We start from the raw sequence: 26,027 nt of genomic DNA, 5'->3' as shown, positions 1-26,027 counted from the left end.
GAGAGATGAGAATGAAGTGGGGAGGGAGCACATGGGACTGTGGGAATGGACTATGAGTGCCTTGGTGGTGGGCGTGGTACAGTAAAAATATCTTAAAAGGAGATTCTATACCTCTGACACACAAAAATCATTCTAAACCAAAGTTACCTCAGTTGAAAAAAATAAACCAGCCAGCTTGTGACGATGCAGGTATTTCTTTTCACAAAACTTTTCCCTTTGAAAAGCAGCAGCAGTTGCTCTCAGCCCACCTGTGACTATGCAGGCGCCTCTCTTTTTTCCTTTCTACTTTTCCTAATAAATATGTTCTTTTAAAGTATAAAAAATAAAAAAAAAGTAAATGATGCAGTAAACAATAATAATAAAACTCATCAAGTAGCCTTGAGAAGAATTTAGAAGTCAGAGGTTCCAGCTCCTTTTTCAGATTTCCAACAGGAAGATCTGTGTTGGACCATGTCTATAGCATGCCAATGTTCTGACAATCCTCAGGTAGATTTTGTACTATTTCAGGCTTATGAAAGATCTTGATATGAAGTAAACTGTGTAACTGGACTCATCCTCTACTTTATCATTCAACTGGGCTTATTAATTACCAAGAACTTGCCTGGAAATGATATATTTAAGAAATATTAATCTTATATAATTCTATGATGCAATGTTAATTCAATTAAAAAAATGATGTAAAATAAAAGATTTGTTTATAATTAAAAAAAAAATACCTAGTACTTTACTCTAACTTTGGTCAACACTCAGGAATATAAAGTTACTCATTTCTAAAGTATTGGGCTTTCTTTTTTCTATGTAAGTTGACTGGAAAGCTCTGATTTTAATCTTTTCAAGGTGCAGTCCAACCATGTCACTCAGTCAAACATTCCAATGGATTCTTATTGCCTTGAGTATAAAAAGGTATTTACATGGTATAAAATTAGGGATTTTTCATGGTGGGACCATGTCTATGCTTCCAGCCCCAGCCATTCCTTCTCCCCATGCTGTTTCCTCCTGGCTTCTCTGTGGCTCTGAGAACACTATCATGCTCCTCACCACCCACTTAGAGTAGTTGATGGTGCTTTCACAATCACCTGCTACACTGTGCAAGGCTCAAAAGCTGAACCGGAGCTGGATCCATACATGTACCTTTCTGCACAATACCTGACACAGAGCTAACTAAATTTCATGCAAGGAAGAAAAGGAGGGAGGAAAGAGAATAGACAAGTAGGGGGGAGGAAACTGATTCTATGCTCCATGAGAGAGCTAACATTTGTGAGTGATAGTGGTATGGCTGGAAGTTACTTGACTCCTGGCTGTTCAGTTTACCTATAACTCTTAATCCAATTCAAATGTCCAGAGAATTTCAACACAATCCAGGAGAGGGAACATCTAATTTTAGCATCAATCATTTAAGTTTTTTCTAACTATTCAGATTAGCTCCACAGTGATTGCCTTGTTTCATTATAATTTGTATTCAGAAACAGGGGACACTATTCACTATTTCTCAAATACCTTGATGTTCTTTGATTTAAAGAGGTACCATATACCTCTTTAAGTGGTACCTCTTTAATGAGGTACCATATACCATACACATTTCCTCATTTATTTATTCTCCTTTAACTCTTTATTTTGCAATGTATAGGCAAAACTTAAGACAGAGCCAATGTGTTATATTTGCCTAAACTTGTTATGAAAGACAGGTAGGTAATCTGAGGAAAGACTGACAAAAGAGTATGGGGGAAGAAAGACATAATGAAGTTACCAGTTAAAAGAATTAAGTGAAAAATTGTATGGGTCCAAGTACCATTAATAGTGTGAGTTAAACTACCTACCATTCCTATACTCATCTATTAAGTCTTGATTATCTCTTGGATTATCTCTGTCTAGGAAAACCTGCAACTTCTTTGTCAGCTGACTTTTTCATTTGTAGCAAGGGTAGCTGCAGAAAATGAAGAACTCATAACTGACCTTCCTATTTTTTTTTTCACAACGTATTTCTTAACTTATTGGTTTTTATCTATACCACAATTGTGACTTCAGGAACTGAAAGCTATTCAGTTATTTTAGGTTTGGTGGAGGAGCACAGAGGAGATTACTCAGATGCTAATGATCTTGTACGAACTGATGACAATATTCATACAACGATCATTAAGTAAGCTTTCCCCCTCTTTTCTATTACAACTGATATTTGCTCTGAATGTTTTTGGAAATGATTTTTATGACTATTAACTTTTTGGATCACTTGGTTTTAATTGTAATAAAATAACAATCTCTGGGCAGTATCTTAGAAACTAAGATGAACACTGAATATTTTACATTTAGATAATGCTTCATAATTTGCAAATTTATTATACATGTGGGTATAAATTGCATGTGTATTTTTTTTTGCTCATTTGATACTCACAATACAATGAATGGCTAGAGTAAACTATGTAACTCATAAAAAAATTACTCAACTACAACTCAGGTTTTTTGATTTTATGTTCAGGATCATTCCACCCTTATCATTCCACCACTACAGGTAAACACAGGTATACAACTATCAGGTTTATTAAATACAACATACAGATATTTGGTAATTGAGCAAACTCATAATTTATATATAGTATTATTAGGTGCCAGGGCTTTGGATCCTACATTTACATTTTCCCCATTTAACTAAAAGACTCAACTGCTTCATAGATCTGAAATCATTAAATTATATGCACAAAAGAAAAATGAAGCCAGAGAGGCTGCAATCACTTTAATTCACTCATAGCAAAGTAGAAATTACAAGTACATGTAAACTCCTTTATGGGTTGGGTAAAGGGAGGAGCTTCGGAGCCAATGAACAGTTCTCATTATGCATATTTTAATAAACTAATCAATACATCATTTACCAAGTGCCAATGATTCAGTTCCAGAATGGAATATTAGGAACTATTTATATCTGACACAACTAGCCCTGAGCCAACCATGATGTTTCCTGCACATCAGACCATAACCACATATACACATACATGGGAACATGCTTTGTGTGACAAATCCACACAGTCTTACAATAATTAGTCCCAGCATTTTGTGTGTGTGTGTGCTTTTGTACAGATAATTATCACTTAATGGTGCCACCAGCTAAAAATACATCATGGGCATCAGAAATTGAAATCTCTACCTCTTTGGTTGAGAAATAATATAATCTTCAAAACTGGTCTCTATATAAAATGCATTAAAACAGTAAATGTGTCTCTCAACAGTATCATTAGCAATTCTTGTTCAAAATATTCTTGGGTATTTTCTCACAAAATTTATTCCCTAATACAAAAAGGTTTCCCACGTTGCTTACAGACTTCCGTCATTTCTAAAAAAACTCTAAGTACATTTGTAGTGAATACTACAAAAAGCCAACTAAATGAGCAATTTTTGTATACTCTCCTGACTCAAGTTTTTACAAAAACAGTTTTAGTGCTAAGTAGAAAATATTAGCTCCTCTACTTTAGATTTCTGTTTCTTACATAAAAGCTACACATAAAGACTGTTTTGTCACAGTATCTGTTCAGTGTGCTTTTCTTTTAGAGTTTAATATTTCCTGCCTTCACTTAAATGAAGAAAAAATGTAGAATTTTTTCTGTTTGATGCACTATAATAGATATTTTTTTTAATAGATATCATTTTAAAATGTGACTAAGAAGCTCCAAACTTAAGCAGAGTCTTCCTTATTTAGCAGGAAATATTTAATTCGTCTTGTTAAAAATAAACTCAAAAAAAAAAAAGAAAGAAAGAAAGAAAGTAAGAAAAGGAAAGGAAAAAAGCCCACCTGGAAATTTTCCTTATTTCACTGAGGAAAAAAAAAAAAAATTCTAAACTATAGTCATTCTTCTAACTGTTCAAATACCTTTGTATTTTTTCAAAATAAATTGCCTGGCAAAATCCATAAATATATTTAAGCAGTTTATATAGGTCAGCTAATATGGGTTATGCTTTTTTAAGTACCCTCTGACTAAGCACTCTCTGCATTTTGCTAACAAAGTAACAGTACATAATAATATTTTAATCAACCACAAAGGACAATAATAGATCTGACTGCTGGACTGATAATCGTCTTATCACACCTTGTGAAACCAAGCTCTAATATTTGACGGCGCCTCCATTACTTGGCAGCCCATTCTAAAAAAGGCCAACAATGGAGAGAGAATGAAGTGGAGTGTGCAGTACCTCCGTATCTACATAAAAGAGATTAGAGGCGACAGCGTTCCATTTTACAGCTCAATCATATTGTGTTAGCATGCGCTTATCCGAGCGCGGACGAAATTGAAAGAGAAATAAAAAAGAGGCAGGCAGATAGGAACCAGAAAAGCGAGGCATGAGCAATTTCCAAGGATATAAAAGGATGCTAATGGTGGGGCCCTGTCATTCTTAAAAAGGGCTATTAGGGCACCATCATCTGTTCTGGTGCCCTTATGGTCCCCCAACTAAAGTCAAGCACTTTCTAAAGCCCTTGCGATCTTTTCTCTTGAACAGATAAAGTATGGTCACATTTCATCACAACACACTTTTCCATTTATATGATTTGTTCAAATAAGTCAGCTAATTCTATTCATTGGGGGAAAATCCCACTCCATATGTATTTTTCTTCCCAATTGTCCTTGGTGGAATTTTTTACTATTTTAGGTAATATAAGCAAATATTTATTTAAAAGTACCTTCTCAGCAGGACAGAAAGACTGCTATTATCTTAGATAATAAATTAATTTTCAAAAAGTACCACCTATGTATATGTATTTGCATTATTACACAGACTGAGAGCAGCATAAAGAGAGCGAAGTCTTGAATTTTAGTATATACGTGATGTATACATGTATGTATGTATATGTATACATATATGCATATATATAAACTATTTCACTTTTTAATTTTTCCATAGCATTACAAAAAGTGAGTTTTGAAGTTAAGACTCAGCCAAGTGAAATCTCAAGTTTGATTTGGCTTTAATTCTGGTTCTGCCCCCAGCTATCAGGACTGGGCCATGTTATCAAGAACACCATTTTACTTTTATCAAGGCAGAAATGTGACTTTTATCTTTCTATTGTCTTTGTGCTTGCCCAACATTCATCCTCCCAACTGCTCCTGTGTTCGGCCCTATGAGCCCTACCAGCATCTCCTATCAGAGAATCTCTCCTACCTCAAGACACTGTAAGGCATCCATTGCTAAAAAAATTAAAAGAATTTCAGTCAATTCTTGTTTTGCTAATCCCTCTCTGAAAAGCCAAGATACCACTTGCAATTATTTAAAGCACCCTCGGGGTACAGGAAAACCTGCACTGTGAATCATCACTCCACGATGACCTCCTGTGGCATTTGCTATGGAGAGAGAATAACGTCAGTTCCCACCAATTCTAAGCCTCAGCTTAAGACTGAACACATAATCGTAGAGTAATTGTTTCCACCACTGGAAATGCTGTTACTCATAGTTATTTAAAGTTACTGTCTACACAAAAGTCACTAGAGCCCCTTTACTGTGACAAGTTCCTTGGTAAGCTGACATTTCTACTTAGGCACAATTGGACCCACAAATTCATCACTGACTTTTCTTACAAGAGAATGTGGGAAGGAGTTGTTGACTTTTATTGATCTTTATTATGGAAGGTCTGTACAATATCAAAATGTTGGCTTAACAGGTCCTTTAATTCAGAGGGAGCACGGGCAGAATCCTCTGAACTAATGGGTGGCTCATAGTTGTGATGACATAGTCTTTCATGCTACTGTTATTAATAATAACATGGTCATCATTAGCTCTTGAAATATAGTTCTACCAAACACAGTCAACTGGGAGACTAAACTATCCTCATTCTACTCTAATGAGGAAGTTAGAAGCAAGGCTGGAATTTTTTTTTTAAGATTTTATTTATTTATACAAGAGCTGGGGTACAGGCCAGAGGTGTGGGAGGATGAGAGGATTCACCAGAGACAGAGTGGGGAGCAGAACAGGCAGACAGACCAAAAGGACTGCTGAGGGGAGCAGTAGGCGAGAAAGGAGAGGTCTGGTGCGTCATGTGGGTATCTCCCTGGCCATGCCGTGCCAGGAGTTGAACCGGCTCTACAAAGGCTGCAGACAGCTTCACTGTGCTGCACTCAACCCACTGTGCCACAGGGGAGGCCCTGGAATATATTCTTTGATGGCGCCAAATGAGATGGTGAACTTATGTGTTTTCACCTTTCTCTGCCTCAAATCTCCCTTTTTTTTTTTAAGATTTATTTATTTATTTATACAAGCACTGGGTACAGTCAGAAGCGCAGGAGGGTGAGAGAATTCAGCAGAGCCAGAGCGGGGAACGGAACAGGCAGACTGACAAAGTACACTGCTGAGGGGAGCAGCGGGCGGCAGGAGAGGTCTGCGCGCCATGTGGGACCCTCACCAGGCAGCCGGGGATCAAACCAGCGCTGCAGAGGCTGCGGGCAGCCTCGCAACCCAGCGCTCAACTGCTGCGCAACCGGGGAGGCCCAAATCTCCCCCTCTTTTAATGAAGGATAATGAGATTTTATTTCCAAGTTAAAACAATGGTTATCAACTGGGGAAAGTTAAGGGTTTGCCCCTGACTCCACCCCCCTCTCCCAAGAACATGTGCCAAGATCTAAAAACATTTTTGTGCATTACAATTCAAAGCTGCTAGTGGATGGAAGTCAAGGATGCTGCTAAGCAGGAAAAGTTCCCACAACAAAGGATTATCTGCTTCCAATTATCAACAACGTCAAGGCTTAGAGACCCTGGGCTGGAATAAGGATGTTTTGAATATGTGAATGTATTTGTGCATGTATGTGTATATATGTAACACATAGTGATAGAAAATATATGATGTGTAAATACAAATGATATACATTGATTGTCTAAAAAAAGTGTGTATGGACACTTGAGCCAATGTAGGTTTTTTTTTCTTTCTGCACTATAGCCCCTTTATATCATTTTCTTTCCAAACAAGTTTTCAAATATCCTTTAAAGCAATTATTGCCATAATTCTCAAATGTCTTTCCATCTTTTAACATAACCTCTTTTTGGTATTCTTGCTTTCCCTAAAAGTCATAAAGATGTGATCATATTTCAAACACAATGTCAACTATCCACATGATCGAATTCTCAACCTTCCTTTAGAAGTAGTGACTTCAGCAAAGGTATCTTCTAAAGAACACACTCAAGTTCACCTATTTAACTAGTTTTGACTTAATTTAGAGTGCTTTATTAGCAAACAGTGTAAGACAAAGTAGCTGGTATAATACAGAGTGATGTTTAAATTAGTTTACAATTTGCTTGGCCTCATCGAGAACTGCACTGAACAAAGCCATTCAGAAATGTCAGCTGTGTTCCTAACCACTGTAACAAATTGTCGCCCAAACGCTGCACACCTAATGACTTCAAATTAGCTTCACTGCGATAGCGCCTGACAGTTCGTTACGACTGTTAGCAACATAGCTGGCGTATCATGACCAATAAATTGGTTTCAGTGTGGGCTGGGAAAGGGACTTCCATCAATTTGATTAAAGAAATTACTGTAGCATTCAAAGCATAAAGACAAACTAGTTTAAGGAGACAGGAGTAAGTTAACTGTACCAGAAAAACACTGCTCATCATTCAAAAACTTGTTTAGAAACTATTTGAAGATCAAAGTTCAAACAAACAATCCAAAAATAATTCAAGGAGAGTACTAAAATTTGCAAAACTTAGGATGGGGTATATGTTTATGGATATTATAAGATGAGTTAAGAAAAACATAGGACCTTTAAAAATATAACTTTCAAGGTACTACATGAATAAATTTACAATTTCATCAATTTAACACTACATCATTTATGTATAAATTTCTAGTAAATATTTAATTGTAAACCAGAGCTAAGCTTGTGAATATGAACAGCAATTCAGTATAAATAGTTGCCATGACCAAAAAATTAAATAATAAAATGATTCTATAAAAAAAAGGTACATTAAACTATTGCTAAAAAGAAAAAAGCAGAAGCATCTCCTTAGGAGAAAGCTCAAAATCGAAACAGCAATAAAGAAACATTTGAAAAGCTATATCCTCTTTACCTTATGTTGGCAACAGTACCTTCATACATGAAAAGATAATTAGCAAGAGTTCAAGGTGAATATATATACAAAAATTTATGGTTCTTTTAGGATCAAGAAAGCTTCACATTAAGTATGATGGAAACAAAAGGAAAGGTTGAGGGCCTCCCCTGGTGGTGCAGTGGCCGAGTGCTGGGTTGTGAGTCTGCCCACAGCCTCTGCAGAGCCAGTTCAATCCCCGGCCACCAGTGAGGGTCCCCCACAAAAAAAAAAAAAAAAAAGGAAAGGTTGAATAATATCCTAAGAGGGACATTTGAATCTTCCTAAATCTACATGTATGACCTAGAGAATTTTCATTGCAACCTTTTCATTTTTTTATCCTGTTGAGAAAATGTACCTGGAATATGCTTTGCCCATCCGATGATGACCACCAACTCTCGGTCGGCCAAGTCGCACAGAGTAGTGAGGGCTTTGATGTCGCTGTCAGGGACGGTGGGGTCAGGCATGGCATAGATCTTCTCCGGTTCAGCCACCAACAAATGTGAGACAATCTTGTTATCTGCAGGGTCAGACCAGAGCACTACAAGATCACTAGTAGTATTATCTCTCTTTCACAAATCCTAAAGTATGTTGTGTTTTCAAAAGTAATTTGAATCGCTTACAATAAGCACCAAATACTCCATATGTGGTTCAATATGTATATATTAAACAGTGTTCAGGAAAACTCATAGTGAAAACTTAGCCACACCAGTCATAATAGAAAGTATTCCTTTCTTCCTCTTTGCTCTACCTGCCTTGACCTGAATAAAGCATCGGTCCTGCAATGAAATTTTTTTATAGCAAACAGATAGGACAAGTTAGTTGCTTTCTGGGTGTGCGCTTTGATTTTTAAGTGGGACGTGGGGAGGCAGATTAAATAGTATACCACAACTTGAAAATAAAATCCACAATGAAGCATTGAAATATAGACTATAACATGGGAGGCAAAGAACTACTAATGCCCATAGTCATAATAATGGGCAAGAAAGTCATTAATTATCTTAATTCCTTTAAGGAAGACCAAAGGGCAGAACCCTTCTGCCTGGGTGAATTACTGACTATATAACTCTATCTCTGTGGGATGCATTAAATAGGAATTTCTTTCCTTTCTCTCCCTCCCCACACACCCAACCAATCTTCCAAATATAACCAATAGTAGTTTCCAGAAAAATACTCCTACTTAATGGCTATAGCATTTTCTCTCTGGAGTGTCTAATTCTTTTATTCTCTATTCTCATCTGTTGTCTTTAGTTCATTCTCTGGTTCAGATTTATCTGTCTGAAATTTGTGATATATGTTTTGAAAATCCTTCATAAAATAAGCACTAGAGACAAATGGAAAGCATCACATCAAATGTGTTTTATTGCTTAGGGGCATGTGAGAGTTTATGGAAGGGGTTTTAAAGTCTTGTGAACGGAATGATGTGTTTTGTTGGCCCTATTTCCAATTTCCACATGTAGCTCTGCATTTTATGCTTTCTTCTAAGTGAGGAGCTACAAATGGATAAGAACAAACCCAAAATATTTCCAGGTTCTATGTAATATTACTTTAGAAAATTAGCATATTAAAGTGGGTTCTTTAAGAGCAAAGTCCAAGATTTCTCTGTTTTCTAGACACATTCTTTTCATAGTAAGTTTGTAACTTTTTAATTCAAAATAAAAAGACTGCATATACCTCAGAATTAAATAAAATAGCATTAATTTTATCCCCTTTAATTAAAAAAACAAAACAAAACATGGGGACTTACCCAAGCTATAATCAGCAATTTTTCTGACATCTTTTAGAAATGTATCACTATGGCTGCCAAATGAAGTATATATATTACAAATAATAGATTTATTGGCAGAAATAATAAATTCTCATCAAACTGAAAATATAGACTTTGGAAGAAATATTCACTAATTTTGTAATTTCTTAACAAAAAAGTTCAAATAAAACAGATTTTTTTTTTAATCTGCAAAGATCTGCAAGGAATGGCATTGGTTTCTTAGAAGCGCAATAAGAAACAGCACCCTGTGTTTTCAGTTACGCTTGGGGAAGTTTTAACTTTCATTGCTCTGACAATGCAACAAAACCTGTCAGCAACACCTAGATTCTCAGGATTAGAAAAAAAAAAAAAAAAAAAAGCAATCATAAAAGGCACAAAAAATATAACCCAAGGAAATCTTAATTCTAGTTCTTTTAGTACTGGAAAATGGTATCTGTTTCAGCCAAGTCCATGGAGACTTGTCTGGAGGGCTCAGAGAAATTCAGTTGAAGCTTAGAAATCTTTCCCATCATTCAGAAAATGGAAGGCCGGCAGCACTGTTTCTAGGTAAGTCTTATTTAATGTTTTACTAATTAGAATCAATAGGACCCAATTTTCATTCTTGGGCTTTTGTAACACGCCATCAGTCAGGGCCCAGAAATCTCCCCCAGCCAGTTCCTCAGCAAAGCCCATGCATGGTCTCTTGACACTTATCTGACAGGATCTGAAAATTAAGTTTTATAAATGTTTGTTACGAAAACACACTAATTGGATGGACTAAGGAAAATTAACACAGAGGCCTTGAGATAATGAGTAATGATTTATTAGGAGTCCTCTTTATCTCAGACAAATGGAGCTCACTGAAATTGCAGTAATCTTCTTAAAGGTACTTGACAAGCCACTTCCCAATTTCCCAGGTTTACGCAAAAAACCCTAGATATTTCTCTAGCATGTGAACTTACAAATTGGCTCGTGTTCATTTTTCTCTCAGAGGGAATTATCAATGGTTTCAGTCCATGTTTGTATGAAGTGAGTGAGGAATGGGCAGTCTGTATATTATTGAATGCAGGAAAATGAAACCTCTAATGAAATTAAGCATTAGTGTTTATTGCATTTTATTCTATTATCAGAAAGTTTTTTATTATAATGTGCAAAATCTGCTTAATGCTGTCCTAGAGTATATTTGCAGAATCCCAAACAGCTTATGCAGCAGAGGAGAAGATGCCAGATTGGACAATTGAAGGTATAATCAACATAATGTTATTTGGAAAGGCAAAAGGAAACTATGCCATATGTTCACTTAAGCTTTAATTTTATGTAAAACTGGTTGTTTTTCCTTTGACATAGCTAAAATGTCCTTTCGTTTACAGTTCAGAGTCTGTTTTATTTATTTAACGGATCCCCATATGCTCACACGTATGATGCACGGCAGTGACCCCTCCTGGAGAATGGAAATTAGAAGAGGACACTTTTTCTCTTCCCTTGAAAGCAGATCAGAAATCACCCATGTCTTTTCTAGAACTGCTATAGATGCAGTGTCTTCTGGGGAGTGCAGCTGTGTCTTTGAGACCAAGACAGCTGCATATGAGAAGTTTTCAGCAAAGCACTTCTCAGGGCCTGGCCTGCACCCTATGCAAAAAACATCCTACCAAGCTAACTCTGGCATTATTATAGCTCTGAACTGATTTTCTCAATAAATGCACTATGTCCATGGTTGCCTCAGTCTACACTCTAGCTCCTTTTAGCTAATGACAAAGAGAATGGGGCTTGCACAGCATCAATATTCCCGTGATTCTTTCAAATTGTGCCTTGGCATTATAGAACCCAGGGCTCCTTTGAAACAATTCATCATGCCCATCAGGGCATCTGAGATGGAACCACCAACCTATGCTTGTTATTAGTAGGCCTATTCTCATTTTAATCTATTGCTAGCTAGTGTGTTAACCTTCTATAGTTCCAAATTAATGAGGCTCCTAATGTATTTTCATTGGGAGGTTGAGCAGTCATTTAGTTAGTGAAAACCACAAAAATCACTTTCTTGTGAAATCTGAAATGAACAGCTTCAATGAACTAATGATCACAGTATGATCCATTTTATGTACCTCTGAAAAGAAAGATAATCGGTAAATGTAAAATTCACACTATGTAAGCTATGTCTCAATATGCTTACGCTTTCACGAAAATAGGTGAAAAGAGGTAAAGGCAGGGGGAGGAAAGCCACAGGGGGTAAAAAAGATAATTAGCTGAGGCTGCTGTAGCTTCTCACAGGCAATCTTGGGAGCAGAGCCACAGCCCCCCAACAAAGAGAAGTTTCCTTGGAGTCAACAGGGATGGCCATGCCAAAGAGGATGTACCTGGAGCCAACTGGGAGGAGTTCATGTGCTGGAGAGCCAGACCCATCTGCTGTACTTACATGGCTTTTTGGCTGGCTGAACCAGCTGAGGGTTCAGGTATGGGCTGTTCTCTGCATCTATTCTGCGCTTGTACTTCTGCCGACCGCCACGTACTCTGTCCAGACGCACCCCTGTGGGGAAAGAAACACACCGGCTTACTGCCGAGGTAGTTAACACTGAGACCATCCATTACAAAGTCAGCATCGCCAAGGATCATGATGGAGACAGACAGCAGATTACAGAATGGTCTGGGGGTCCTAGAGCAGTATAAATAAGTGTCCTGGTTAAACCAAGATTGCCAGTAGTTGGCTACCAAATCTGGCAGAGCATACCAAACCTGAAAGATCATGAAAAATCACATTTACCCATCAAAGAAAAGACACAAAAGTCACATTTCCAGGTGCTTTAATGCAAAAACAACAAAAACAAAAACAAAACCCCTGTTATTTGGTGCTAGGAAAGTTATATATATATATATATATATATATATATATATATATAAAGATTTATATATATATAAAGATTTATTTATTTATTTATTTGTTTGTTTGTTTGTTTATTTATACAAGAACCAGAGTACAGGCCAGATATGCAGGAGGGTGAGAGGATTCACCAGAGACAGAGCAGGGAACAGAACAGGCAGAAAGACTGAAATACACTGCTGAGGGGGAGCAGCGGGCGAGACAGGAGAGGTCTGCCACACCATGTGGGATTCTCGCCGGCTGGCTGGGATCGAACCAGCCCTGCACAGGCTGTGGACACAGCACTGCGCTCAACAGCCTGCACCACCAGGGGAGGCCTCAACTGGAGAGTTTCTGATTAAAGACATTGATTTATGTCCATTTATCAATCACCCCTGAAAGTTCAAAGCCATAGGTCTGTGTATCCCAGTAGTCTAAGCTAACCAATCCTCCCTGTCTACCAGAGGACTGTGTGCTGTGGAATGAACCAGGGCAGAGCTGATTTACACCACACAAGATGAGAAGCCACTGTTGTGCCCTATGATAGTGCCAACATAAGGAAAAAGTTTTTGGCCCATATTCTTTCACATGAAAGGAATGGAGAGCAGATTTGAACTGAACGCAGGATAGAAAGAGGATCTTCCTAAAGGAATTCAGAATGCTAGGATGCTGAGGTAGGGACATGCTGGGGCATGAATTGGAGGGTGTAGGTAGGAATCTGGGACAAGTAGACTGGTACTTAGCAATATTTTATTCTGAAGAATGATGCTTGGGTCATGATCCAGGGAGTTTTTGCTAGCAGTGGATTTCAGAAATTAAGGGGAGGGGGGGAAAGGCCAAAGGGAAAGAAAGGGATTAAAAATAAAGAAGCAGTTCACTTTTATAGGGGAATAGTGGGGGATAGCTTGTTAATAAATTGGTTTTCAACTTGTAATTATTAAGTTTTGGAAAGAGCATAAACTTCTTTATCAAGTAAAGGTGAGGTTACTTGGGAATAAGCAAGCAGAGAGAACCTTCATAGAGTGCGAAGTTGTATCTTAACTGATAAAACAGTGGAATGTTATTCATTGGCATTCATTATCCATTTTAACCAAATCATTTATTGTGCAAATTTTTGCAATTCACAAACTGTTTAGCAAATAGATTTAGTGTAACAGCATCATTGGAATGATCATTGTCCTAAAGAGGCTGGGCTCTCAGAGTCTGTAATAATATGCACACAGATTCTCTTAAACTCTAAGAGGGAGATACAGCCCATAGAATGTGTGCAAACCAGTTTAAGATTTATTTTATTTATTCCTACAAGTACTGGGTACAGTCAGAAGCACAGGAGGGTGAGAGAATTCACCAGAGCCAGTGAGGGGAACAGAACAGGCAGACAGCAAAGAACACTGCTGAGGGGAGCAGCGGGAGGCAGAAGAGGTCTGTGGGACACTTGCCCGGCAGCCAGGGATTGAACCGGCGCTACAGAGGCTGCGGGCAGCTTCACAACCCAGCACTCAACCGCTGCACCACAGGGGAGGCCCATACCAGTTTAACCAAGAATCCTGCTTAGGGGAATACTTATTAATATCACATGGGAAGTATGAGCTGTGGGCCATCTGAGATATCTGAAACAGTTTAGGGAAGGATGACGTATTTCCAAGTGAATCCTAGGAGAACACACACAAAGATTACTAATGATCTACCAGATAAAGAAAAACATATTATTTTATATTTTCTTAATTATACTATTTTAAAAATGTATTATATTTTAATGAAACACACAAATACAAACTTAGCTCAAGATAAAGCCTGAAACATCTACTGAAACAGCAGAGAGCAGTTTAAATGAAATGAGACGATTTCAGAGAGCTAGAAATATCAGGACCCAAAAAAGTTAGGTACAGTGTTTCAGTATTTATGAAAACAGCAGTATGTGTGAGTCACAAAGAAGCTACATTTCTTTCCCGCTGTTTTTAAAACATATTGTGTCCACAGAGAGCCTTACTCCTTTGTTCATCTAATTTCTAACGACTTGTGTTCCTTGTATCTATATTCACTTTACTAAAGCTTCACACTTTCCCCATGTTCCTATGTATTATGCTTTATCTTTGTCATTTCTCCTTTTTGCAGAATTTCCTCCAAGATATATTTCCAGATTTTATAAGGTGGTCACATTCTATCTGGTCAGCTAAGACACACTCAAATTTGTTTCATTATTAAGAGCTGAAAAAAGCAAAAATCACATTAGAAAGTTAGAAGCATAAACCACTCATTGAATCCTTACTCTATCGAACTCCAGTCTAGTGGGAACACTGATCTGTACATGATGAGAGGCGTGGGGAGAAGGCAGGCAGAAAGAAAGATGATAGAAGATGATAAATGGGAAAAAAAGCGGGGGGAAACACATTTTGGACATTTCTGAAATTGTTAGAATCAGGAGAACTTAGAGAATAAATCCTGATTATGTTTGTGGACTCCTAAATTTACTTTTGCTGTTTCCAGGGAATGCATTAGCCAGTGGCAACATATCCTCCAAGCCCCAAACATGGAGCCATCCAGTATAAACCGTCCAACACAGAAGTCAGAGCTAGTGGGGTTCAGATGATGGGTTTTGTTCATCATGAAGGCCTCAGGACCAAAATCAGGGCTGGAAGAGTTGATTTCAGGTCCTTCATAGAAATAAATCTGACCCCCCAGACCTGGCACACTATAGACACCAATCAGCTTACCCACACAGCAGGAAGGGCACGTCTAGGGAAGCGACAACTAAATACTCACAGCATGAAGAAAATAGACACACTCTTCAAACAGCAAAACTTATGTATGATGATGAGTTATTGCTTTGTATTTGTAGGGAGAGAGAATCTTTAAGTATTATCAAATAACTTTAGTCCTGTGCATTTCTTTTCTGTTTTGAACACTAACTTACAGAAACATTCATACTTTCTCCATGCATCCCCCAAATCTCAGGGACTGTTCTGATGCTTATGCTCATTCTCCTCCCACCCCCGCTATCTTCTTCCCTGTGTGTGGTTATATTAGAATAGCAAAAGAAATCCAAATTTGATCACAAAGAAGTCTGCTTTCCCTGAGTCCAGCCATAAGCACATAATTTAAAGGTAAGTAGAGAATTCACAATTACCCAATTAACCAAATACATTTAAACGTCTCAAACTATTTTAGAAAGGAATGAAAAACAATATTTATCATCAGGACCTGGGAAATCGAGATTTGCCATAAACCAACATTAATCTAATCCAAATATTTTCACTGTAGGTGACAAAGCCTGCCCCTTAACATCTCTGCAATCTTCAATACAAATAGTTTTTGTTTTGACTTTACCTGTAAAGCAGTTTTGAAAAAGTTAAAAAAAAGATTTCTCTTAGGAAATAAGATATCCACAATGTTCAGCGTTTGACAGGATTTTAAGTTAATTAAGGCAACTGGATTTTCTATTCATGTGGAGACTGCCATTATCTTTTTTTTAAACACAGAATTTTAATAGTTGGCACTACCTACCAAGTAGAATGCTTCATATTGCTGCTTCTTTCAAGTGCTGTCTTTGCCTACACTGTCACAAGGGAATTACAAATCTTATACATTGTCAGAATTTACAAAATTGAGAAAGCAAGAATAGGGAAGGAGGAGGGGGAAATGCTGTGAAGCAAATAAACACCAAAAGAAGTAAAAAGAGTTCAGCGGAAGGTCTTCCTAGGTCAGCTAATTTTAAGTCTACATTTTATACCCAAATGCAAATTTTATAATATTATAGAGACCAAAGTCAAAGTATTTTTCACTTTTGTAACAGCACAAAGTCAGAGGCATTCACTGGATAATAAAAGCCCCCCTTCCAATGCTCATCACTACTTTTTCTAAACTAAAGATCAGCCCTATATAATGTTATTTCCAAACAAAGGTTCGTTAAAAAAAACATTAATTTCATAGACCTCCCCCCCGTAGACTTAGGAAAGATACAAACTATCACATTAAAATAATGATGATTTGCAAAAAGATAGTGAATTAAGACAAACACCATATTATTTCACTCATAAGTAATATGCAGAGAAAAAAAACAGATGGAGAAAATATCAAAAATAAACTTTTGGACTTTAAGCCCAATTAGTGGTTCCCAGGAAGGAAGGGATAGGGGGCAGGTGAGTGGGGAGAAGTGGACATAATGAAGGGTGGAACTGGAATTTTGAGGAGGTCCTTGATAGAGTATGTGCATATGGTGATTCTCACGGAGGCACATCTGGAATTTCCATAATATTCTAACGCAAGGTGACCTCAATAAAAAGGAAAGGAGCACTTTTGGCCTCAAACTGGCCCACAGTCCCCAGAGTATGACTTTTTAGCTCTCAGGGGTCATTATCACTCTATTTTAAGGGTTTCTAAAAATGAAAATGACAAAAAAATTAGTGAATTTAATGAGTACCAAACGAACAGTTGTATTAAAATAATGTTATCAGACCTGGCTTGTAATTGAGCATTGGGAGCAGAGGGCGGGGACTCTGCAGCTGTGCTTTCTTGATATTGCAGATTCCTCTGCTTCAGGAAACCTGATTCCTTCTCTTTAGGAAAAGAAGTACCTGGCAGTGCCCTGAACTTTCTCCTGAGATTTCTGAGGCCACTGTCATGAAAAGAAGGTGGAGAAATCCCTTTGAGGAACCAGGGGACAAAAAAGCAGAGGCAGACCAGCAGGATCAGACACTGCTGGGGAAATTTTAGTGGCAGCCTCTGATGGGGTTCTCCAGGGGTCAGTGTCCTGACAGAGTGTACCAAGGTACCCTAAAGTAGTTGTGCATATTTATAGGCTACTCAGTAAGGAAGTGAGTGGAAGTGATCTTTACACTCACTTCTATACTCCAGGGAGATTCTCACTGTATTAAACTCTGGAAGATCACATGAGACAATAAAACACAGCAGTACTTAGGTATCTCTTTAGACTACAACTGCCTTTTCTCAATGTCAACAGTGATTTTTGTTAAAGACTAAGTCCCTTTCTTCCCCTTTCTGCAGGCTTGAACTCTTCATAGCTATATTTGTCCATCAAATAGTGTCTTCACTGCTAACTGCATTGATCAATCTTTCCATTAACTATTTTGGAATAAACCAACTCTCAGCTAGTTACTAACAGTCATGGATTATCAAGTGCTTATAATTTTCTAGGCCACGAGTTAATCGTTGTACATATATAAATGCATTTAATCCTTAGAGCAACTCTGGGAGGTAGGTGCTCTTACTATACCATTTTACAAATGAGAAAATGGAAGACAGGAAGCTGCAGGGCCAGGACTGGGAGCTGGAGAGAATCCTGGATGTAGAATTTGCATTTTTAAGCACTATGTTTATATGGCTTCTGTGTCATTTGACTCTATTTTTGGAAAAGAGCATTTGGTATATTTTACAAAAACAGAAGTCATGGCAGATAAAACCTGATTATTGTAAACAATGCTGGCGTCACCACATGGGGGATGTAAAGAGGTAGCAGAATGATGAACTAGCAGGCACAGTGAACACTTTGACTCCAGCATTGCATGTATCACCCCATGATGCATCTTCACTTAGAGACACCTATAAGTACGAGACTGGGCAAACCAAGAGTGATAATAAGATTTCGCTACTCTGCTTTTCCACTGGCGCACAGACCCAGAGACATTCATTTTCTTGCTCCTGTTTCTCCTTAAAATGTTATTGCATGTGAGACCAGGCCTGTTTGGTCAGAGCCATTGAGGCAGAGACAGGCTGCCTGAATTTTATGGTTCAGAAGGGAGACCCCTGGGTGGCTTTCCCATGAGACACTGCTTGCCAATGGTTCCACTGGCTTCAGCTGGAATAATCAGACAGTTGGGAATCTTTGGAAATTACCATTGTGCATGTAGAATTGCTTGAAGTTCTGCTGAAGTAAAGAGGAAAAATCACACAGGGAGAGAAAATGCATATCCATTAGGTGGGCTATTTTTTTTTTTTTTAACTGAGTCCTCAGTCACTAAAAGAGATAAAAGCCGTGACTCACATTGAAGCTTCCTTGCTCGACAGATGAATTAACAATTAGCAAGGGGCAGGCTTTAGTTTTGGTCTCCTGATAGCTATCTGGACTATTAAACATGTGAGGCTTGCATAAGGAAATTGCAAAGGCTTCCCTGTGTTTCCCATTCCACTTGCATCCAAATATGTTTATAGACTTCTGTGCATAAGACATAACCTCTCCCAAGAAGTTCCTCCTTCATTTCTTCAAGTTGTGATTCATTCTTTGCTCCTAGCAGGTTCAGAGGCCTGGATGCTAAATTTATCCTCTGGAAATGAATCAACATCAAAATGATAGAAATTTAAAAAAAATCACAGACAACATGCTTGGCAGAGGCCATGCTTTTCCACCAGGGGAAAAGTTGCTTCATCTGAAGCATGGAGCCCTCATCTATGACACATCCAAGTACAAATTAGGTCATCTGCAACAGGTGACAAGTTTTAATTGAATGTCTTCTGTCTGCAAATTCTGACAAAAGGTGAATGGAAATAAATGAGTCTAGCAAGACGGCCCTGAGCCTTACAATACCCAATATCTCATTATTTTTAAACAGCTATCTATAAACTGATGCTGACAAGCCTTGAACCTTTTATTTCTGCTCAAGACGAGGTGGCTGTAGAAAGGGGGAAAAAAAAGAAAAAGAAAAGGGGCATCCAGAACATTGCATTAAACATGCAATACCTACCATTATCACTTCCCCAATGTAATTAAAGGAAATCTCCTAGTCAAAGGCACTATTTCTTTGCTTGATGTCAGCGAGAAAGAGAAAGAGAGAGAGAGAGAGAACATGCTTGGCCTGCATTTGTTAAACATAGAGGCTGCTTTTAAAGAAAAAGATACTCCTCCTTTTCCTTCCTTTTGCCTTGTTAAAGATTTCATAAATGAATGAAAGAGATATTGCTATGATGCCTGCCTGTCTACACTGCATTCTATCCTGTAACTGCTTGCTATTGATGACTCTGCCTGTATCCTTTTGGAAAATACCTTCTCTTGGGAAAAGTTATGAATTGGTGGGAGGAGACACGAAAGGTGGTCACACAGTTACACAGAGACCCCACTAATTCACGATGACATGGGACAGAGGCAGCAAGACCTGGAACGTCATGACAGTGTAGAGCACCCTGTGAGGATGTCCTCTGTAAACAGAAGCAAAAATATCATTTATGCAGTGTTCGATGTGCTGTAAAAATCAATTAAAATGCTATCAACAGAGTTGGTTCCCAGTTACTGGGTTGAGTATCACCAGCCCTTTGTCTCACCATGGAAAGGACTGTGGAGGGTACTGGTCAAAAAAGCCTGGATCTAAAGAGGATAAAAATTTGAAAATAGGGCCTCCCCGGTGGTGCAGCGGCTGAGTGCTCGGTTGCAAAGCTGCCCACAGCCTCTGGAGTGCCAGTTTGATCCCCGGCTGTCCCCCGGCCACCAGAGGAGGGTCCCACATGGCGCGCAGACCTCTCCTGTTGCCCACTGCTCCCATCAGTAGTGTACTTCGGTCCTTCTGCCTGCTCTGCTCCCCACTCTGGCTCGGTGAATTCTCTCACCCTCCGCGCTTCTGACTGTACCCTTGTATAAATAAATAAATAAATCTTTTTTTAAAAAATTGAAAATAGAAGAAGGAATAGGGGCAGAGAAAGATGGTGTTGAGTCTGGAGTAATTTGTTTCCAGTGTGTGGGACTCCAGGTCACATTGGCAAACGATGACAAGCTTATGAAGCTCAAAAGGGAAGCCTGTGGGCTTCCCTGGTGGCACAAGGGGTTAGGATGCAACCTATGGGGTGATCCACAGCCACTGCAACATGAGTTCGATCCCTGGCCAGTCAGGGAGATACCCACATGGTGCAGCAGACCTCTCCTGTCTTGCCTGCTGCTCCCCTCAGCAGTGTATTTCAGTCAGTCTGCCTGTTCTGCTCCCCACTCTGTCTCTGGTGAATCCTGTCATCCTCCTACACCTCTGGCCTGTACCCCAGTTCTTGTATGTATATATAAATAAATCTTTTTTAAAAAAGAAAGAAGCCTATGGGATGCTAGTAGGGAGAACTTTAAGTGCTGGCCCATTTGTTAGCAATTTACCAAAGAAAATAAAAATGTGTTACCAGACTCAAGCAGAAATTTTTAAAGCAAATTATATGATACCAAAGAGACACATGCTGCTTATTATTATATCTCTGGTGATTATGATTTGGTAAAGAGGAGATTCCAAATAAAATAATTCTAGTACAAAGAACATACTACACATCTGTGTATCATGTAAAGAGCAAATCTAACACAAAATATGTAGGGAAAAAATCAGTTCAACAGAGGTTAAATGTAATATAATATTAATGTATAGATACACCCAAATCTCATCCCAGTGTGAAGTTTTTTGCAACACTGCTTATTTCTTGTGACACGGTCTTGGACTAGCAGACTCAGGAACCATGAGAAAATACATCTGTTGTTTATAGGCCACCTAGTTTGATATCCTGTTAACAGAAGCCCAAGTAGTGTAAAGCAAGAAGTAAAGAAGGAACACAAAGAAGGAATCAGAGCTCTCACATGGGCTGATTCAGAGTGTAATAATAGGAAGTACAGAAAACACAATGGATTCCCTTTCTCAACCCACTCTATATACCTTCATTAATCCCCATGCTCTATCAACTGTGCTGATAAATATTTGTGAGGATACTTAATGGAGAAAAAGAAAAGTAAAATAGAAAGCATATGAGAAGTTATATATGGACCTCGTAGAAGCCCAGAAATGAAGAAAACAAGCACAGGTACATCAGACACACTCCCAGTGAGCTCAGCCGAGAGGTCCACATGAGTACACGGTCATAGGACACAGTGTCAAGTTATTTAAAATGCAGCTTTTCTTCCCCAAAGTGACAAATTAGACTGTTAAGAAATTTAAGACCTCATCAGAAAAACTGGGGTAGGAGAATCATGAGTGGCAGTGATAACAAGCAAGCACTTACCATAAATGATATAGTCGCTAAAATTAAATAAAGATAAATATTAAAAGACTCTCAGTAACAGGCACACTAAATAATGTTTCCTGTAGAATTAATTTCCATTCATCATCATTTGATATCTTGAGTATGTTCAGTACGTTCCTTCTATCAGGCTTTAGCAAAGTGACTATAGACTTAAGTTTGATTTGTTGTAGACAACAGACATATGAAAAAACATATATTTGTACATCTGGTTTCCAAGCCAGATAGTCGTTGTCATTTTATTTGACTACTCTTAGCATCATGTAGTTTTTAACAGTGAGATACTCCATATTTATATTTAATTGACATATAACATTAACAATTTTGGGTAGAGCTTTATATAAGTTAAAGGGAGAACTCATAACTTTCTGTCAAGGAAATAACAAGTGGAGATGTGCATTTACTTAGGACCAAAAAGAGGACTGGACATTTAAAGTTTATTCTGTAACCTGTACTTTTACATTAGGATGTCTGTGGTGTGTGAAAGAGTATAAAAAACACAATGTGTCCAGATGTGAAATATACTTTTTTGCTAAGAAAAATCCTGCTCCACTTACAATGGGATCATGTCAAAAGTATTCCAAATTGAAAATACATTTGATATACCTAAAAGACTGAACATCATAGCTTAGCTTGGCCCACCTTCCATGTGCTGAGAACACTTCCATCTGCCTGCAGTTGGGCAAAAATCTTCCAACTCAAGTCTATTTTATAATAAAGTGCTGTTATTGAAAACTGTGCTGAAAGTGAAAAACAGATTTGATGAGATTCAAAAACGTAAAATTCAAAAACACAGTTCACTGCAGCAAATGGGCTGTTTTCCTATCTTGGTTGTGAGGCTGACTGGGAGCTGTGCCCCAGCATCATGGGGAGCACTGTACCCCACATTTCTAGCCCAGGCAAAGATAAAAATCCAAAGTTCAAAGCACAGTTTTTACTGAATATGGATTGATTCTACACCATCATAAAGCAAAAAACTGTAAGTGGGGGACCATCTGTACTTATTATCCTAGGTTGTAAATTTCCCAGAAGCCATTCCTGGATGTGGTTGTTCCATGCAAGGTTAGTTACTCCAGTGATTCACATTACCAGGGAAATCTCCCCAAAGTGTGCCAAGAGAAGACAAGCACATTTTCTAGGCACCAGGAATGCTCAAGTCTAGATTCTGGGGGGAGAGTCTCAAACTATCATTATCACCTGCAGGAGGCAGAACTTTCTATGGAAATCCTTGCAGATTTCCATACCACATTTCCTTAGTCTTTTTTTTTTTCCCCCTTTATCAACAGTCTCTCTCTCTATATTTTGAAACACTGCCTTAGCTAAATTCAAACTTCAAGATATTTTATTTATTATGTATATCCAATTTAAGTCCACAAGAAGTTGAGGGTTGAGGGCAAGGTGAGAATTGGTGCTCTAATTGACACAGCTTCAAAGGATCAAAATATCACCAAATGATTAGGGTGTATGTTTAATTACATATTACTCATCACTGTACATGCAGTATATATCACATGTCTACCAATCAAAATAGGCAATCAAAAACACTGAGTAAGTGAATAAATAAATAAATTTACAGCAAAGCCATGTGTTAATCAGAGTTTCTCATTTGTTTTTCTTTTGATATTTCTGAATCTGGAGTGTATACAGAAAGACAGGAGTCTCTTCTCCATTCTCTCATTAATTCTGGTTTGTCAAGTTTTTCTTTAATGTTCAGTATAATTTTAGAAAGGTATGGAACAAAATGAAATTGCCAAAGGTTGGATATCAGATCTTCATCCTGGACAATTTTGAGAGGAAGCAGCACATGACTTGCTGGGAAAACCTCAGACAGATACTAAGAAAAACTTACACAGAAGAATTATATGTAGATAGTTAATATTGCATGAGAAAGACCATAGGTCCCTATATTTGGGGATTTGATAAATGAAGAAGAGCAGTCTCTTTCCCAGACATTTTTATTGCGCTCCTGCCTGGAAGCTGATGAATGAGACAGATCACGTGTTTAGCTCTCTTCCAGTTCTAAGATTCTATGAATGAAACAGTGTACTTAAAAAGATGGAATTGACCCACAGACTCAGAGTCGACAACTGAAACTGCTTTGGCAGTAGGAAACATCAACATACTTCATATCTTAAATCAGGGAAGCCCAGCGCCAAGCAGAAAGCATTAATGAACCAGAGGACCAGAAGGCTTTCTGGCACAGGGCTAAGCGGGCCCCTCACAGTGACCTTGGCCAAATGCATTTCCTTTTGTTCTTGATAATAAAGCAAATAAAGTGCCCATGTTTGAAAAAATGCTTCCAGCTTATTACTGCATTAGGGAAAGATCAATGCCTGTTGCTCGTCGCGGTGGAGACGATGTCCAGAAACCATAAATAGCTTCAGATTTGTGAGCATTTTACAACATATAGACTAGCTTAGGCCAAAAGGAGAATATGACCCTCATAACGGATATTTTGAAAGCAACCATTGAATAGCTAAAGGCTACTCTATTATTTAACTGAATTTCATATAGTTTAAAAAATAAAAAGTATTTGGCTAAATATGATCAGATTTCAGTAACCATAACAAAACATAATGTTTCATTGGAACATCAATTGTCACCCTTTGTTCACAAAATAGTGTGTGTGCACATACTATGTAGAAACATAGATATAGAGAAACACACATACACATACATACATACACAATTCTAAAGCCATACTATATTACTCATCTTCTTTATTTTCCTCATAATGATGTAGTTGGCCAAATGATTTTGTGAAAATTCTTGGTTTGCAAATTTTTTACCTCCAAGGAGAACCTGCTTTTACATAATTATTTATATCCGAAGGTGCAAATCCAAATAACTACAGGGACTACCTACATAAGGTGATTAAGTGAGACAGAGTATGTGTTAAAAACACAAGGGAGGTTGCAGTGCAGTGAACCAGAGGGAATTTGGCAAAATCTTGCCTTGTGGGAGTGAGTGGGGGCAGACACACCTGAATCTGAAGCCAGTGAGAGCACAGTTCCTATGTCCAAAAGAAGCCAGTGATCTGGATCTTTATAGAAAAATCACTCAATGTTTCAGGGTTCATGCAGTATTTTAGCTAATTAGTGGCCTTCACACTGCCAGCTTATAACCTTTGGTCTACATTCTCTTACACAGAAGTGACAGACATTCCTTGATAGAAGCCAAGTCTGACAAGTAGCTGGTTAAACTGATCACATTACGAGTTGGTACCTATTTAGAAATTACCCCTTGATTTTATTTAGACCCTTGTTATCTGAGCAGTAATTAAATTATCTAACTGCTTAAGTTGTTCTATAAGCTATATCACTAAATTATGAAGTATAAAATGATAGAGTATAAAATATGAGTGTTTTATTATAAGCCATTGCAAAGAAGAATCAAATGTAACCATCCACATCCACACACAGCACCTGTCAGTTAGGAATGCTGACGTGTTGTGGTCCACATAAGCCCTCCCAAAGAATCGCTTGCTAAGCACAGCTCACCAATGCTATTTATAGTCAATGGCAGCAAAGGCTTTCTTTAAATCTTTCCATTATGTTCATTATTTTTTTTTTTTTCACTTTTTCAAGGAACATCTCTCTGCCCAGTGAAATCCATTGGAACCTGCAAGTCACTGCTCACCATACAGTCAGTGTGTCTCTGGAGCCACTAACATTACACCAAACTACTCATCATCAGGAATTACTGATCACTCTTCTGGACCCCGTCTCCCCTAACTCTGTATAATATATGGAAGAGAAGGTCTCTGAAATGACAAAGAATAAGTGATGCTGAATGCTTTTTGGAAAAATCTTTAGGAGGAATTAACTTTTCACAGAGCTTCCTTGGTTAGTAGATCATAGAGTACAAAGAACTAAAGATGCTGCTAGAATTGAAAACTGGGTAGGGGTGGGGGGAGAAGGTAAGACAAACTATTGATACTATGAAAAAAGGAAGTGACATTGAAAAGATGCTTGAATTATTTTAAAAAATAAAACCTGTAAATTTGGTCAGCAAGTGATCCTGGGCCAGCACACCACTGCAGCTGGGATCAACAAAACACTAAACTTATTAGTAGCAAATGAGAGCCAAATGGACACACTCGCTGAACTGCATGGTTATCCCCTAATTCCAACTAACAGCAGACCACCCCCACAACCCGGGTGTCTGACAGAGAGGTGCTGGCTTCTCCCCTCACTCTGCACTTGCAAAACTCTCTCATCCATGCTGCCATCAAGAGAACAAGCTTAGAACCCCCTGGAACTTGTCATCACACAGCCTTAATCAGTCAAGAAGGCTGCTGTTGAGCAGCATGAGGCATCCCCTCCTTCTCTGGGGGCTCCTGGGGGCCTCTGAGCACTCAGTGTCCCTGCTGGCTAAGGAAATGAA

General features: G+C 38.2%; 1 protein-coding gene across 6 annotated transcripts in view; it reads right to left on the bottom strand.

Annotated features, from left to right (window-relative positions):
* Window positions 1-26,027, bottom strand: part of ESRRG (estrogen related receptor gamma) — a 550,758-nt gene that overhangs the window by 56,513 nt on the left and 468,218 nt on the right. For 5 of the 6 annotated variants that reach the window (XM_054690589.1, XM_054690590.1, XM_054690591.1 and 2 more), the window contains 2 exons: window positions 12,216-12,326; window positions 8,414-8,596 (listed from right to left, as the gene is read on the bottom strand). In XM_054690589.1, the coding sequence (XP_054546564.1) occupies window positions 8,414-8,596; window positions 12,216-12,326 (294 nt within the window). The remainder of the gene's footprint in view (window positions 1-8,413; window positions 8,597-12,215; window positions 12,327-26,027) is intronic. The other variant, XM_037495643.2, reaches the window with a different exon arrangement.

This window comes from Talpa occidentalis, unplaced genomic scaffold (assembly GCF_014898055.3).
Source record: "Talpa occidentalis isolate TD23 unplaced genomic scaffold, MPIMG_talOcc4v2.1 talOcc4.8, whole genome shotgun sequence".
NCBI classification, from domain to species: Eukaryota; Metazoa; Chordata; class Mammalia; order Eulipotyphla; family Talpidae; genus Talpa; species Talpa occidentalis.
This window is presented reverse-complemented; position numbering and strand designations above follow the sequence as displayed.